The 15,215-nt window shown below is 44.7% G+C and overlaps 1 protein-coding gene across 2 annotated transcripts in view; it reads right to left on the bottom strand.

Annotated features, from left to right (window-relative positions):
* Positions 1-3,012: 3,012 nt before the first annotated feature.
* Positions 3,013-15,215, bottom strand: part of TSPAN5 (tetraspanin 5) — a 175,424-nt gene continuing 163,221 nt past the window's right edge. For both annotated transcript variants that reach the window (XM_060012009.1, XM_060012008.1), the window contains 5 exons: positions 12,254-12,424; positions 9,860-9,985; positions 7,798-7,845; positions 7,585-7,701; positions 3,013-5,159 (listed from right to left, as the gene is read on the bottom strand). In XM_060012009.1, the coding sequence (XP_059867992.1) occupies positions 5,094-5,159; positions 7,585-7,701; positions 7,798-7,845; positions 9,860-9,985; positions 12,254-12,424 (528 nt within the window). In that variant the 3' untranslated portion in view covers positions 3,013-5,093. The remainder of the gene's footprint in view (positions 5,160-7,584; positions 7,702-7,797; positions 7,846-9,859; positions 9,986-12,253; positions 12,425-15,215) is intronic.

Below are 15,215 nucleotides of genomic sequence, written 5' to 3' on the forward strand. Positions count from 1 at the left end.
GCCTTTAAAATCAAGGTTGCAAATTCTCAGATCAAAGCACACTCCACAGGGGTGCTTTTAGAGGGAATACAAGGAATAGCTAATCTTTGTTTCAGGAGACTTGCTTGTCTTGAAGAGGAATACAGATGCAGATCAGGACACTGGGGCCTTGTGTCACAGAAGCCTCCAGAGTGCCAGTGGAGAGTAGGGGCGAGCTGGGAGGGAAAGTGTAAAAGGTCAGTGCACCTCCCCTCCTCGTTGGGCATTTTGACCGAGGCAGTGCCTCTTGCCTGGTAGATTAGCAGTTTCAGACTGTCTCCACCCCGTCTAGAAACTTTGTCTGAGCCTAGGCAGGAGGACAGGGCCCAGCTTCAACCTGTACACATTGCTACAGTGACCTGGAAAGTCCCAGCCATAAGATTGGGACTTAGATGGTGAAGGGAGCTTAACACCTGCTCCCTAACTTTCCAAAACAAACTCTGTCATGTCATTTTTCAGGAGTGTCAAAGGAATAAAGCACCTACCCACCCTAAGCAAGCAACATACAGCTGTACACCCTCAAGTTTCTCCAAAGAGCAAGGGCCTCTGAATAGACTGTAGTGACTCTTCCAACTCAAGTCAGGAGTGGTTCTACAAGGTCGCCACTAGAGGGCAGGCTGTTAAAACGTTCCTTTCAAACCAGTCGTTCTGCAAAAGCAAAAGCTAATACAAGCTGACAAGCTCCAGGTTTAAAAGGCGGCTTTCTAGCTGGTCCTCTCCTACACGTAGTTCAGTGGAGCGCAACACCATGCGAAGCACCACCTTGTTTGCATGCTACCATTTTCTTTTCAGAGTAAATTTATAGAGTAAAGCCCAGGAACGAACCTGCTCTTCCTTCAGCTTTCCTTCTGTTGGGGGTTCCTGGAAGTGAAGGAATTACTGGCCAGGGCAGGTCCTGAGGAGTTTGGTTTAGGTTAAAGGATACCAGGATGAACTCACTCAGGCACCCATCCTCTCCTTGGTGCCAAGCTTACAAGAGTACTACTCAGCATGAACACTCCCCAAAGGAAACTCTATTTAATTCCTCAAAGAAGTCTTAAAAACCATAATTTTATAAACTCTTCTGTCACAAACTCTTCCAAAAAAAGAAACGCTCAAGTCTACAGATGGCTTCGGTCCCGTGCAGAATTTGGCTTCCCTTCTCTGTCCCCTACCCACACCTAGATACATCTGTCTTGTCTGTTGTCGTGTATAGACTTTATCATGTCACCATGATAAGGCCCAAACTAAAGTATTTCCAAACAGTGCATTTTCCTTCTCATTCAAAGACTAGGCCTCCTACTGCTGAAAGGGCATCACTTAGAAACAGCCCCCCGGCCTCCCTGGAGAGAGCTGGCCACCAACCTCATTGGCCAGCGTTTATGGAGAGCTTCCCAGTTCTTCCTTGGAGGTCTCAACAGGATTTCCCTAGAGGAGGAGGGCTTCGTGGAATAAATGACAAAGAGCTGGGGAAGGCCTGCCAGGTCGCTGGGCTCAGGCTTCTCATTGTTCAGCCCACCGGCTTCCCAGGGCTCTGGTCCAAGGCCGCAGAACCAGGAAACTGCAGAATTAGTGCATCCACCCACCCCCGACACACACACACACACACACACACGCACACGCACACGGCACGGAGGAGGAAACAGTCTGCATAAGAAGAAGCCAAGAGACACTTCTCAGCACCCCCTTGAGAGAAGGCTGACTGAGACCTGGGGCGGGAAGAAAGCTGCAAGAGAAGCAGAGGTTTATTCTTTGCGAGGAGGAGGGAGGACAAGGAAAGGCACTTCTATTTCAAGTGCTTCATGACACGAAATTCTGCTTTTGAATTCCTGCATTCATTTCAAAAAAAAAAACTATCAGATATTTTTAAATCATAGAAACCAATGATGTTTGTGGGAGCTGGTCAAACAACGGAGATAGAGAAATTTAATAATCATCCCCTTCTAAATATGGAAGAAACCTCCTGTAAGTTCTGAGTTTTGTAGACAAAGCACTTTGTTACCTCTGAGCTGTAACATTTCTCCTTTGTTGGCCCAGAGTTTGCTCTGAACAAGGAGGGCCAATTACCTCACGTGCACAGATCATCTCTACAGCACAGCTAAGAAAACTCAAGAAATAGGGATTAGTTACCTCCAGTTACCCCCCTGATAAATTTCCTTATAGTCAAAATAACATTTCTGTCTTAAATATCCAGGAAAGTGAGGCACATTGTTTCTCAAACAAGTATTGAGACATAGTGTCAGGGTCTGAGAATACTATGTGAACCATAACATTTTGTTTTCTTTTGATCTTTGAAAATAGTCTTTAATAGTTTGAAAGAGGCTTCTGAGGTGATAGTTCACAATGAAAGGACATTTACATTGGCATTTTAATCTTAAAAACTTAGATTTTTAAGATTCCTGTTCTGAGACTGCTAGAAATTATTTTCTCATAAAAGGCCTGTGAATATTATTAAGATTTACCTAGGTCCACGGGTCCTAAATCTCACTGTGCATTAAATTTTCACGGGAACTTCTTAAAAATACAGTCTCTGGCTCTCCCACTCCAGAATTGCTCGGGGCAAGGTCTGATCTGTATTCTACGTGGTGCCCAGGTGATTGTGACCAGCAGACAATGATTTCAGAGACAGAGGTTTTCCTCCATCCCCAGCTCTGCCCCCGTCTCTCATCAGTCCGTGTCCAGCAGCACAAAGGGACCTTCCCCTCCCCAGCCACAAAATGTCCCCTCTCCTTTTCCCCTCTGAGAGAACCTGATCAGAACGGTGCCTTTCCAAGTGTCCTTCCCAGACAAGGAGCAACGGCGTCACCTGGAAACGTGTCAGCAATGCACATTCCGTTCTCAAGCTCCACCCAAGACCTACTAAATTAGAAATTCTGGGGATGGGCAGACCCAGTAACCTGTGTTTTAACAAGCTTTCCAGGTGATTCCAATGCACACTTAAGTTTGATCACCACTGGATTGGAGAATTTCACAACTGCAAGAGAGAATGAAGACAGACATAACTCCACATAAGGTAGAACCAAGTTTATTAATGACAACCTTTAATTACAACCACTCTCAAGTGTAAAAAATAAAGGGTGATTAATTAAAATTTAGAACTCACTTGGACTTGCTGTTTGGCCTTTCACTGGATGTGCCAAAGGGTGGGAAGCTCGCCTGATTCTTAATCAACTGGTCAGGTGGAGTTCACTGGAGAATGAGGTAACAAACAAGACAAGAGTGCCAACTGGAGAGCTCAAGTCTTCTCCATGTTGGAATGACAATACGGAATGACAACAGTGGTGGGGGCAGAGATGAAACAAAATAATCTTACAGCCAGAATATGGAACGAACATCTCTAACTACAAAGAGACACAGAAACACACACATGCAGAGTCATACACACCTTAACTCTGGAGCCTAGATTTTCAAAGAATTTTTGTCCTTTCTCTGAGCAGATGGACACATTCATCAGCCACAGCGATGCAACATGGGGCTGAAATGGAAAACCTTGCTAAGTTTCCACCAACTATGCTAGCTGGCTGCCCAGTTCTGTGTTGGTAAGTGTGTCATCACCGTAAAATACACCTGTGGTCTTCCCAGTGTTCCACAGACTAACATCTCCTCCCCAGGGGGTGCGACATCCTGGTGGACCTGGATGATTAAAATCTGGGGGCAAAACTCGTCCCTCCCACCTGGAATGGGGGCAGGTGGCAGTCTCTGGAAGTGTTTCCCACCTTGTGTCACAGAACACTCGCCCCATCAATGCTCTCCCCTCCAAAGAGTTTGTGCTTTGTTACCATCCTGAAGGTGAGTCTGTACTAAGAAAAGAAGGAGCTCTGGCCATGCACGCTGGGTTTTTTTTTGTTTTTGTTTTCATTTGTTTTTAATAAAAACGAACTAAAACCAGAAGAAAGAAACCATCAGAAGCTTTGATTGTGTCCACATCATTTCAGAATTGGGTTTAATTCCCTTCAAAGAGAAAGACGGGGAGGCTGCAGAAGAGGCCACGATGATCAACCGACACGGTTCAGAGAGTGTTGAGTCCACAGAAGCATTTGCGATGGCCCAGATGGATCCTTCGCAGACAGGGAGGACACATCTCTAAAGGCTGTGAACCCACGAAATCAATGCTGACCGAATAACGTTTTTAAAGGTTTGTAGAAAAGACGGCAGGTAAAGGAGTTGGTGGATTGATTCACAGGTCATGCAGGGAGATTATATAAAAAATTAATATTCGAGCTGAGTAAAAAAAAAAATCTTTAAAATTTAAGAAACTGTATCATAGCTTTCACTTTTGGAAGAAAACAAAAACAAAAAAACACCCACAACAAAACGAAACCCATAGTATTCCAGAGTTTCCAAAGAATCCAACGACTAATTTGGTAGGCTGCAGTATTTACTATCTCTTCATTAACCTCATTTTCTCCTTGGATTTCACTGATAAATAAAGCTCAGGCCTACTCAGAAGAGAGATCTGTCCTGCTAAAATTCAGCATCATGAAGTGTTCCAGAGCCCTGCTCAGCACACAAGGAATATCCAACTTCTCTTACGAGGAGAAACTTCAGGAGAGACCAGACGTGCCCACACAAGTTCCTTGTTGAACGCGGTCACAAAATCTGAACCCAAAGGCAAGCTGTTTTCTTCTTGGGACCATGGTTGTAGCAGTTCCTTGAAATGAAACCACAGCCCTCCCAGGTAAGGGGCTGAGTTTTAGAAAAGACGCACTTCCTCAGGCCATGGCACAGGAGGCAGCCCTCCAACTACCGAAGCAGAGAACAAGCCTTTTCCACAAATTCAGTGCATCTGGGTCTCCCACCCTCCCTTTTTTTTCTCATTTGGTAAGTATCCAACCGTCCAGAAATTCATGGCTACAATAGAGATTCACGGCGCAACGACTTTCATACTGGTTAATTTTTTTTTTTTAATTCTGTCAGTGAGCAGCATTTCCCGGTTCTACCCCCCCAAAAACTAAGTTCTGATGGCAGCTCCATCAGGTGGGATCGCAGGATGCCTCTGTGATTAGGGTCCGTGCAGCATGGGTATCAGTTGGGCGCAATGGAGGGTCAGGAAGGCGGGGTCTGTCCAGTGTCTGGAGGCAGCTGTTGCAGGCGCTCTACCAGCTAGCCCTGACAGCTTCAATATCACTCACCAGGTTCTGGGCCAGGCAGATCCCAAAAATCTGGGCAAGGAAGGAAAAGACAGTCAAACAGTAGAACTTTTAACTTTAGATTAGGCTTTTCTTTGGCCACTGAATTCCATTTTTTAAAAATCTTTGATTTTTAAAAATTGAGATCGAATTCACATCCCACAAAATTCATCCTTTTACAGTGTATAATTTATAGTGATTTTCGGTATATTCGTGAGGATGTGCAACTATCACCGCTATCTAAACCCAGAACATGTTCGTTACCCCAAAAAGAAACTCTGTACCCATGAGCAGCCATCCAGACCCCACCCCCATCCCGACAGGCCTGGCAACCACTAAGCCACATTCTATTGCTACGGACTGGCCTATTCTGGACATTTAATATAAACAGGATCATATAATATATGGCCTTTTGGGTTGGTCTGCTTTCACGTAGCAAAATGTTTTCAAGGTTCGTCCATGTTGCAACGGTAGTTCAGTCTCTTCGATGGCTGAATAACATTCCGTTATACGGATACACCACATTTTGTTTATCCATTCATCAGATGATGGACATTTAGATGGTTTTCACTTTTTGGCTATTGCAAATAATGCTGCTCTGAACATCTGTGTACTTTTTGGGTGAACATGTTTTCAGTACTTTTGGGCACATACCTAGGAGTAGAATTGCTGGGTCATATGGTCACTCTGTTTAATTTTCTCATGAACTGACAAATTGTTTTCCAAAGAGACTGCATCATTTTCATTCCCTTCAGCAATGTATGAGGGTTCCAATTTCTCCACCTCCTAACCAGCTCTTGTTATTGGTTTGTCTTTTTTATTATAGCCATCTTGATATGTTTGAAGTGGTATGTCATCGTGCTTTTGATTTGAATCTCCCTCACAGTTAACGATGTCATTACGAATAGCGAATGTGTATTTTCTTTGGAGAAATGTCTATTCAAATCCTTTGCCCACCTTTAAATTGCGTTTGTCCCCTTTTATTGTTGAGTTGTTCTTCATATGTTCTATATACAGGATCCTTAACAGATGTACTGATGTGCAAATATTTTCTCCCATTTTGTGGGTTGTCTTTTCACTTTCTTGATAGAATCATTTTCAGCACAGAAGTTTTTAATTTTGAAGAAGCCCAATCTGTCCACTCTTCCTTTGGTTGCTTGTACTTTTGGTATCATATCTAAGAAAACACTGCCTAATTCAAGGTCACGAAGATTTACACCTTTACTTTCTTCTAAAACTTTTATAGCTTCACCTTTTACATTTAGGTCTTTGATCTGTTTTGAGTTAATTTTTATTTTTTGGCCAAACCATGAGGCTAGCAGGATCTTAGCGCCCCCCACCCCCAACCAGGAATCAAACCCAGGCCCCCTGCCGTGGAAGCACAGAGTCCCAATCACTGGACCGCCAGGGAATTTTGAGTTAATTTTTATATGTGATGTGAGTTAGGGGTCCAAATACAATCTTTTGCATATAGATATCCAGTTGGTCCAGCACCGTTTGTTGAAAAGACTATTGTTTCTCCATTGAATGGTCTTGGTTTCCTGGTCAAAATATCAGCTGACCATAGATACAGAGGCTTTTTTGAACTTTCAGTTCCATTCCACTAATCTGTAGGTCCAACCTTATGCCAGTACGCTCTATCTCGATCACGGTAGCTTTGTAGTAAGTTTTGAATTGGGAAGTGTGGATTCTCCAACTTTGTGCTTGTTAAAGTTTGTTTTGCTATTCTGGGTCCCTTGAATTTCCATATGAATGGTAGGATCAGCTTGTCCATTTCTGCAAAAAAGGCAGTTGTAATTTTGGTAGGGGTTGCACTGAATCTGTACATCAATTTCGGGAGTACTGTCACCTTAACAATATTAAGTCTTCCGATCCGTGAATGTGAATGGCTTTCCATTCATTTAGGTCTTCTTTAATTTCTTTCAACCATGGCGCCTCATTTGTGACCCTCTAAGTTAAAGGTATCACATCACCATAAGATGCAAAGCCTAGCTCTTGGGACTTCCCAGGAGGAAAAGTAGGTGCTCTCTTCCCTCACAGCACTTTGGCAAGGTGGCCCAGAGAGAGAAAGGAGCAGAGCGTATCTGCGAAACTCCAAAAAGCCTTAGCCTTGCCACTGGGCAAGGCTCTACATCTGACCATTCCTGTCTGACCAGTTGTCACAATGCCACGTTACTGAGCCCACGGCAATGTTGGAATGCCAGCAGGCAAATACTGACCCAGTCAATTTCTCTTTCTTGAAAAGGAAAAAAAAAAAAAAAAAAAGGTTTCCTAAAGTCTTTCAGGACAGTAGCATCTAAAATCAGAGCTTCAATAAAATACAAACCAAATATAGTTGAGGTCTGTTCCCCAGCCCTCCAATGTGTCTTAAAAACTGTGAAATGATGGTGAATAAGCAAAGCTCCTGTCCTGGTGAGCGCTCTCCCAGGGCATCATTTCCCTGCGACATCCATCTTACCTGTAGCAATGCAATGCCTATGAAAATACCAGCCACAATGGTTAAGTTGTCCTGCAACCACTTCTCAAACTGGGGCACACAGCCTTTCGTGTAGATTACAATCTGCTGATCGACTTCCTTCAGAAGGGAAGAGGAGAGCACAGCATCACTAAGCAAGTTCAAAAGCTCCTCCAACACCCTTCGTGCTAAGCGACAAGATGAGTTTCCACTTACTGGTTTTTGCCTGGCATCATAGCCACACTGAGTGTTGATGACATCTTCCTGGTGGAGAAAAGAAACAGAAGAGTGAAATTCACTCTTGTCAGAGAGAAAGCCCACCTAGGGGTCAGCAGAAGACCCCTGTTAAGTGCTGGTCAGAAAATGTTTACTTGGGCACACAGACGTCCCAGGCACCATGTTAAACACCTTTACACATAATTCCATGGAATTATTATAACCATCCTCAGAAGTAGGTATTAAATATCCCTTCCTTTCCAAATGAGGAAAACTGAGACTCAGGAAATATCAGAAAGACTAGTAATTCCATTATGTGGAAGGCTCTAGATTCAAAGTTGATAATCTCAAGAAGCTTATGGGTTTAGGAAACTGGAGACATAAAAACCACAGTTAAAGGTTTCTTATAATTACTTTCATAATGACTATCTTCACTTATGATCTTTTGGGGGGAATTCTACTTTTGAATCTATATACTTGTATGTGATTTAAATGATTTTTCAATGAGAATGAATTATGTTGATAATTAAAAATGATACCCTGACCACACAGCACATGGACAGATGCCCTGAAATCTTACAGGCCTGATCAGAAACGTGGGTTCCGCTGCTCTAGGTTTGTTTATGTTTCCCCTCTGGAGGGTATGGGTGGATTTTATTAGCTTAGCATTTATGGAATGAGATATCTCTACCCAGAGGATCTGTCGTTGAAAGGGGGACACAACACCTAAGAATCTTCAGAATTCTTCTGATGGAACGGTAACTCAGGGCAGGGGCTGGAGACGGAGAGAGCAGGGCTTGCATCTACTGCCTGGGTGGGCGCCCTGGGCTCTGTGCTGGGCGCTCTCTTGCCTCCCAGCCTCCTCAGAGGAAAGGAGAAGTGAGCTAGTGGGAAAGGCTGGCGTTGCCGCTGAGGGCTCAGAGCAGGGCAGCGCAGTCCTCACCGACTCTGTCCCCTTCAGACCACCTCTGGTGGGCAGCCTACAAGAAGCTGTGCTTTGCTACCTCAGACCACTGTCCCCTCTTCTCTCTCTCTCTTTTTTTTTTAAATCGAAGTGTAGTAGATTTGCAATATTGTATTAGCTTCAGGGGTACAGCATAATGATTCAGTATCCTTACAGATGAACCACGCCCCCTTTTAAAGAGCCCCGCACCCCCCCTACCTTGCAGGGGAAAATCGGCCATGAACTCATCAGCGCCCACTCGGCTCTGCTCCTTGTGGGGAAGGGCGGGTCTGGGAGAGGACACCTGGGGACTGACCAGCCAGAGAGAGGCTGAAGAGGGCGGAAGGGCCAGGGGCACCTTCTCTCTCACATTCATTGTTCTAACCCTCAATTCTGGCTTTTAACTTACAGCAGGGGTGCTGCATTTTAAGCTGTTCTACCTACCAGGCACATGATTTGACTCAAAATACAATCAAACCTGTGGTAAAGAGGGTGGCTTGTGAACAGGTTTTATGTTTTTGTTTCTGTTTTTTTAAAAAAAAGAATGACTGTAGTCATTCTGGCCCAGAGTCTGGGCAGCTGCAGTCTTCCTGCAAGTGGTCTCGTCCTATCTTGTCTCAAACTCTTCTGCTATTCCTAGGATTCCTTCGGAGCTAAGTCAGCAAGAAAAGGGTTACTAACCCCAAGCAATGCAGAGAGCTTCCACACAAGCCCATCCTTCTCGCAAAGAAGGAATCACAGGCAACAGAGGCAGCTGCCTGAGTCTAAGCTCGGTTCCATCACTTGCCAGCAATGTGAGCTTGGGAAAGTGACTTAAACTCCACGGGCCTTGATTTCACCTGAAAAGGGAAGATAATGGTGGCATCTGCCAGCAGGGATGTTCCAAACTCAAGCCAACACACAAAAAGGCTTAGAATAGGAACCAGCACGTACTGCTAAATTAATGTCAGGGATGATTACTCCTACTGGGAAGATCTGAGCACTAACCCCCCTACAGGAGCTACAGTTAGGAATAAGAGGGTAAGAAGAGGTTTCCAGAAAAAACCCACTCTGCTCATCCCACACACGCTCTCGGTGTGACGCGCGGAGCAGGCCAACGGGTTGCTGGCAGCCACTTACTGCGGGGTCTTTAGTACAGCAGGAGAAGGGCACGCCGCATCGCTCTCGACTTGCATTGGAATCTGTGCAATTGAAGTAAATATTTAGGTTCCAATCATCAGCTCCAAAAGCCCCACAGCACTGCCACTAGAGCAAACAGGAGAGAATTAGAACATCTCGACTTGGAGGCGACCAGGTGCCTACACTTGCACCCGCCAGGACGACCCACACCCAGCTTCTGCCAGCTCTAACCTTCTCTGTATCTCAGAATTTATTTTTAAACCAACTGAACCTAAAGGGCTCCTGTAAAAGCTTCCAAGGTAAGGCTGAAGGTTTGTAAGGATGTGTTGGTGTGAGACTTAGAAAACAATTGATGAGACCCGTGGTGTTAGGTGGAAGACGGGCAGAGCCTGAGTTGTACAGCAGGGCCCAGTTAGAGATAAGCAAGACAGAAAACAGCGGTAGTGTCTGAAGGAGGCAGCTGGGGTTGTGGGTAGATCTAGAGGCTTACTTTTTTTAAAATTTCCATCTCTACACCTGAATGTTTTTTTTAAAAAATCCATTTTATTGAGGTGTAACTGACATACAATAAACTGCACATATTTAAAGTATACAATTTTATAAGTTTTGACACACTTATACATCATAAAACCATCACCACAAGCAAGACAGTGAACGTACTCGTTACCTTCCCCCAAGTTTTAGAGGCTTACTTTTCATTCTATATCTGTTTCTACTCTGAATTTTTATAAAAAAAGAGCGTGTATTTACATTTTCAACCTGAAAAAAATTCAATCATCTAATTAAAATATAATCCAACAAGATGTTCAATTCAGTGGGTCTTAAATGAGGCCTGATTCAAGGGCTGCTCCACCATAAGCCCCTTTGACACTCCCCATGCTGGACTAGCCCTGCTTCTCCAAGTTAAAGAAACATCAAGCCTTGACCATTTGAAGGGTTTCAAGACCAACAGCCACTTCCAAGTATTAAAGGCCATGAGAGAAAAGTGAAATCACATGAAATAACAGAATCTCCACATAAGGCAGACAGCATCTCAAGAGAACGTGTATCTGCACAGTCTTCCGACTCATCGAGTCCTCCGAGCGCTTGGGCTGTGCATCTCCAGTTTGCCTACAACGCTCCATCAGATTGGTCACGCAAACTAGTCGGCAATAATACTTGGCAAGGTATGAGCCTGCATCCATTATGACCCAACAAAACCGTGAAGCCTGCTGAGGAGATGAAACAGGGCTTAATTTCACACCCGAGGGACAGCAGGCTCCAGGACAGTCGTTGCTGTCACCGAACAAAGGCAACACAATTCAGCTCACTTCCGAGCACCTAAGGAGGGCAGGGGGCCTCCCTCACGGCAAGCGCCGATGCAGCCCTCTCCTCCCTTTATCAAAGGGACCCCAGCTCACTCTGGAAAACTGTCCAACCAAGAGACAGCCACTGGTCCGCTGAGTTTCTGCGTGCCCTCCAGTTCTGCCATATACGTGAACGTCACGGACACGGCTCTCCAGGTCTGCTCACCTTATCCAGGTTTCTCAGTGCATGCAAATAAACGCCTGTCAGTGTGTAGGACGATAACACCTGAAGCCTGATATAAAACCATTGTACGTCTTATGAGAGTGGCATGCTATCCCCGTGAGTTAAGTAGTTGCTACTATTATTCCCATTTTACTCTTGGGGAAATAGCTCAAGGTCCTATTAGCCCAAGGTCACTCAGCTAATCAGATTCTGGCACTAGCTGTGTCTTCCGAACCCTTGTTTATACCATTCTGCGCTGTGAGTGGAACAGGGCATCCGCTACTTCGTTCGCATCGCAGGGGCTGTCACGTCGTAATGTTGAGAAACCTGAGTGGGATGGCTCTACTCCACAGGTTCTTCACTTGTGAGAAGCCACCAAGGCTTGACTTTCAGTTTTAGCTGCGGGCGCTATAATAATATTTGGATAGGCACAATTCTAGGAACTTTGTGGATAAACATTCTATCGACTAAGTATATCATTATGAGCTATGAAGTGTGGAGAATGATCAAAAAGGGGGCCAAGGATAGGAAAGAACCCACATCTAACACCAAAGAACAGGGTTAAACCTACAGCAAAACAATCGTCTTCAAATGTCCATAGGAATGGGCACCTTTGACTCTAACCTTTTTGCCTAAGAGTTTTCTTCCTTGTTCTTAGTAGAAATTGAGGTAAGTGAAAATAAGACATTTCCCACTAGGGTACATATCGTGTACGCCCTAGAACAAGTCAGAAAATGATAAATACACAAGCAAACAGACAAAAACCCATGCAGAAAAGTCAGAGGTAGGTTCCAGCTGGCAGGTGCAGAAGCCAGGAGGAGTTTTCATTGGGGTCATCCTTCCGAGAAGGCTTTTAACTTGAAAATAAACCAAATTTAAACTTACATATTCCTGGGTGAAGTCTATGAGGTTTTGCAAATCAATGTCATCCCTGTACGCTCTGATGTTGTTGTTTATAAAGAAATACAGCTGGTCTTTGATCCAGTCTTTGAAAACGAATGCCAGAACCCCGGCAGTGAGCTCCAGGAAGAAAATGATTCCCAGGAAGACAGAAAACTAAAACAAAAGGCACACACACAGACAACAGTTATAAGGGCGATTTGATCCTGTACAGTCAAATGCTTCCTTCTAAAAAGCTGTATAATACCATTGGGTTGTTACCCACGGCCAAGGCAGATAACCTTCAGTTTCTTAAGATTCATTAATAGAATATTACACTCCAAGAAGGGATTTTTAAAAATCACTTCATAATCACATTTTAGGGGCTCTGGTGTTCCATTTGGTAATTAACCAACAAAGCCCGTAAGCAGACGTGGATACTAGGAATGCCTCATTAGACCCACATTAAGGCCTAATGAATTTCTCCTGATGAATGCATTCGTCAGACGCCTGAACAACGACCTGCTCCTACCTCTAGTAAGCTTTTGGAACGCTGAAAGATAAAATAGCCCAGTATTTTAAGATCGCCTGTCATTTGTTACTGTGGCCTTGATTCTGTATGCAATACAGTCCTTTTCTGGATTCAGATACCGTGTTAACTCCCCTTTGCACCTGCGACACGGGGCACAACAGCAGATGGGTTCATTTTAGGTGAAGAGGTCAAAGAGGAACTGGGTGGGAAGGAGGGGGCAGCTGTGACATGAAAATAATTTCCCATGATGCAAACAAAATGAAACCACTGGGCTGAGGGCTTTCTTGGGACAGCAAGCTGTGCTGGCTTTCCTTTGTGAAGCACCAGGCCCAGAATACTTTAAATAGCATCAACGCGCAGCCAGAGGAAGACTTCGGGCTGACGCAGACAACAGGAATTTAAAAGGAAGGCCGGAGACCATGGGTTGCAAGGTAAATTGCCCATAAATCTGCAGAAATTTCCCTTTCATCTAGAAGACCCAGAAGTGTCTCATCTTAGTCATATCAACGTCCCGCTCACGCCCATGGTTCTTTCCACTTCCTCCCACCCCCATGTTCTCACCCTTTTCAAACTATTTTGCTCAAGCCATTTACGAGAAATGAGGCTGTGAAGGACCAGAGGGTAAACGGCAGGCAAACTTCTGTGGACAAGGGCAGGAAGGGTGGCACTGGGGCCACCTGCTGAGCCGAGCTCCTGAGGGCTCCTGCCACCCAGGGAGAGGCTGGGGAGGTAGAGGGGCTACGGTCTGTGGTGCCTACATTCAGCGAGCAGACAGCATGCAGCCAACCAAGAGGAAAATATATTGGCGACGGGTGCAAAGGAAGCTACAGCTACTTACGAAAATAAAAGACAAAAATGGTTTATGCACTCAGCAAACACCTACTGAATGGCCCACAAGAGATCAGGCTCGGGCCTAGGTGGGCTTTGCAGAGGCAAGGATAAGTAGGACCACAGCTCTGCCTCCAAAGAGCCCACAGTCTTATGTGAGGGTAGGAAAGGACCGGGGGGTCAGGTCTTTCCACGTTAGATGTCAGTACATCTGGCAGTGTTTATCCAGGGTGCCAAGTGCCATTCTGGGAGGATGGCCATGAGGGAAGGGGTGGAAGGAAGAAAGAAATGCCTGCCAAAGTCTAGGACCCCAAGGTCTAGGTCCCAAATTCCAGACGCTCCAGCTCAGCCCCTCAGGTTCCACAGAGCTCCTGGTCATCTGTCCTTGATGAGTTCACTTTAGAAATAGAATCTAAACAGTTCTTAACAATCATCAGTAGTACCCATAATTTCAAAGTGAGCTTTCCTCAATCTAGAAAAAAGGAAAGAAGAAAAATCCTATCACTTTCACACAATGCCTACCCCCCCGCATAAAACGACTCCCTCCTTTATCGGGTACTACTCTACACATGTAAATACGACAGTTATCACACTGTAGAAATGAGAGAATCATAGCTAGTTCACAGGCGCGCACATGCAAAGTAGCAAAACACAGGTCAGGCAAAGGTTTTAATTAGATTTTTGTTCTCACCTCTATCAAGGTGAGGCCCAGTCACCCTGGTAAGTTTTCTCATAATGTTACATAATACATGTATCAGAAATTGAGTCCAAATTAAATTCTTATCAAATATTTGGCAGAAATCAGCATCCTTCGGGTCCTATGAGCTAATTTCCCCCGTTTCTGAAGGTGCAGAGACTGACTCCCAGGCTTCATCCAAGGGCCTCAGTCAGTCAGGAAGCTCCCGGATTTCCCCCCAGCAGTTCTCTTAGCCTTATGACATCAGATGTTTGAAGCTGTTTGGAGCCATGTTGACATTACTTCCTACTTCCTTCATAGCTCCTGCTTCAAAGCATATTCTAGGCCAGTTTTGACTGTTTGTACTAAATGGAGAGAGAGAGCATTTAAAATATTCTCCAAGACTTAAAAAAGCCAAGAAACAACACAGTTCTCTTCATTTCCAATGTGGGACTTCATAAATTAAGATGCCAATCTAGAGAAATGTATGTATTTCTGCCCGTTCAGTTAACTCTGGTATCTTCAACTACAAAAATCATCAACTATATTAAACAGGCTACCCTTATAAACGAAACTATATGCAATTAAGTCACATTAAAGGGGAGCAAGGAGACTAACGCTGATAAAATAGTGGCCAGTAGTAAGTATGATCTGTGGCCCAATGAGGCTACAGAAACGCTGAGTGAGGTGAGCTCAAGCATTTGGAAGTATCTCACACCAAGACGACTGGCAGGTTGTTAGGTCACAATCAGGGACAAAGCTCTCCTGAGGGCTCCAGAGATCAAGACTAGGTGAGGAATGAAGTAAGTGTGTGTGTGTGTGTGTGTGTGTGTGTGACAAATGGAGTCTTGGAAAACTATTCCCAACACAGACCTATGTATAAAGAACAGAGAACCAACTGCTCATTAAATTGTACACAGCACCAAGCATCC

This window comes from Delphinus delphis, chromosome 5 (genome assembly GCF_949987515.2).
Source record: "Delphinus delphis chromosome 5, mDelDel1.2, whole genome shotgun sequence".
NCBI classification, from domain to species: Eukaryota; Metazoa; Chordata; class Mammalia; order Artiodactyla; family Delphinidae; genus Delphinus; species Delphinus delphis.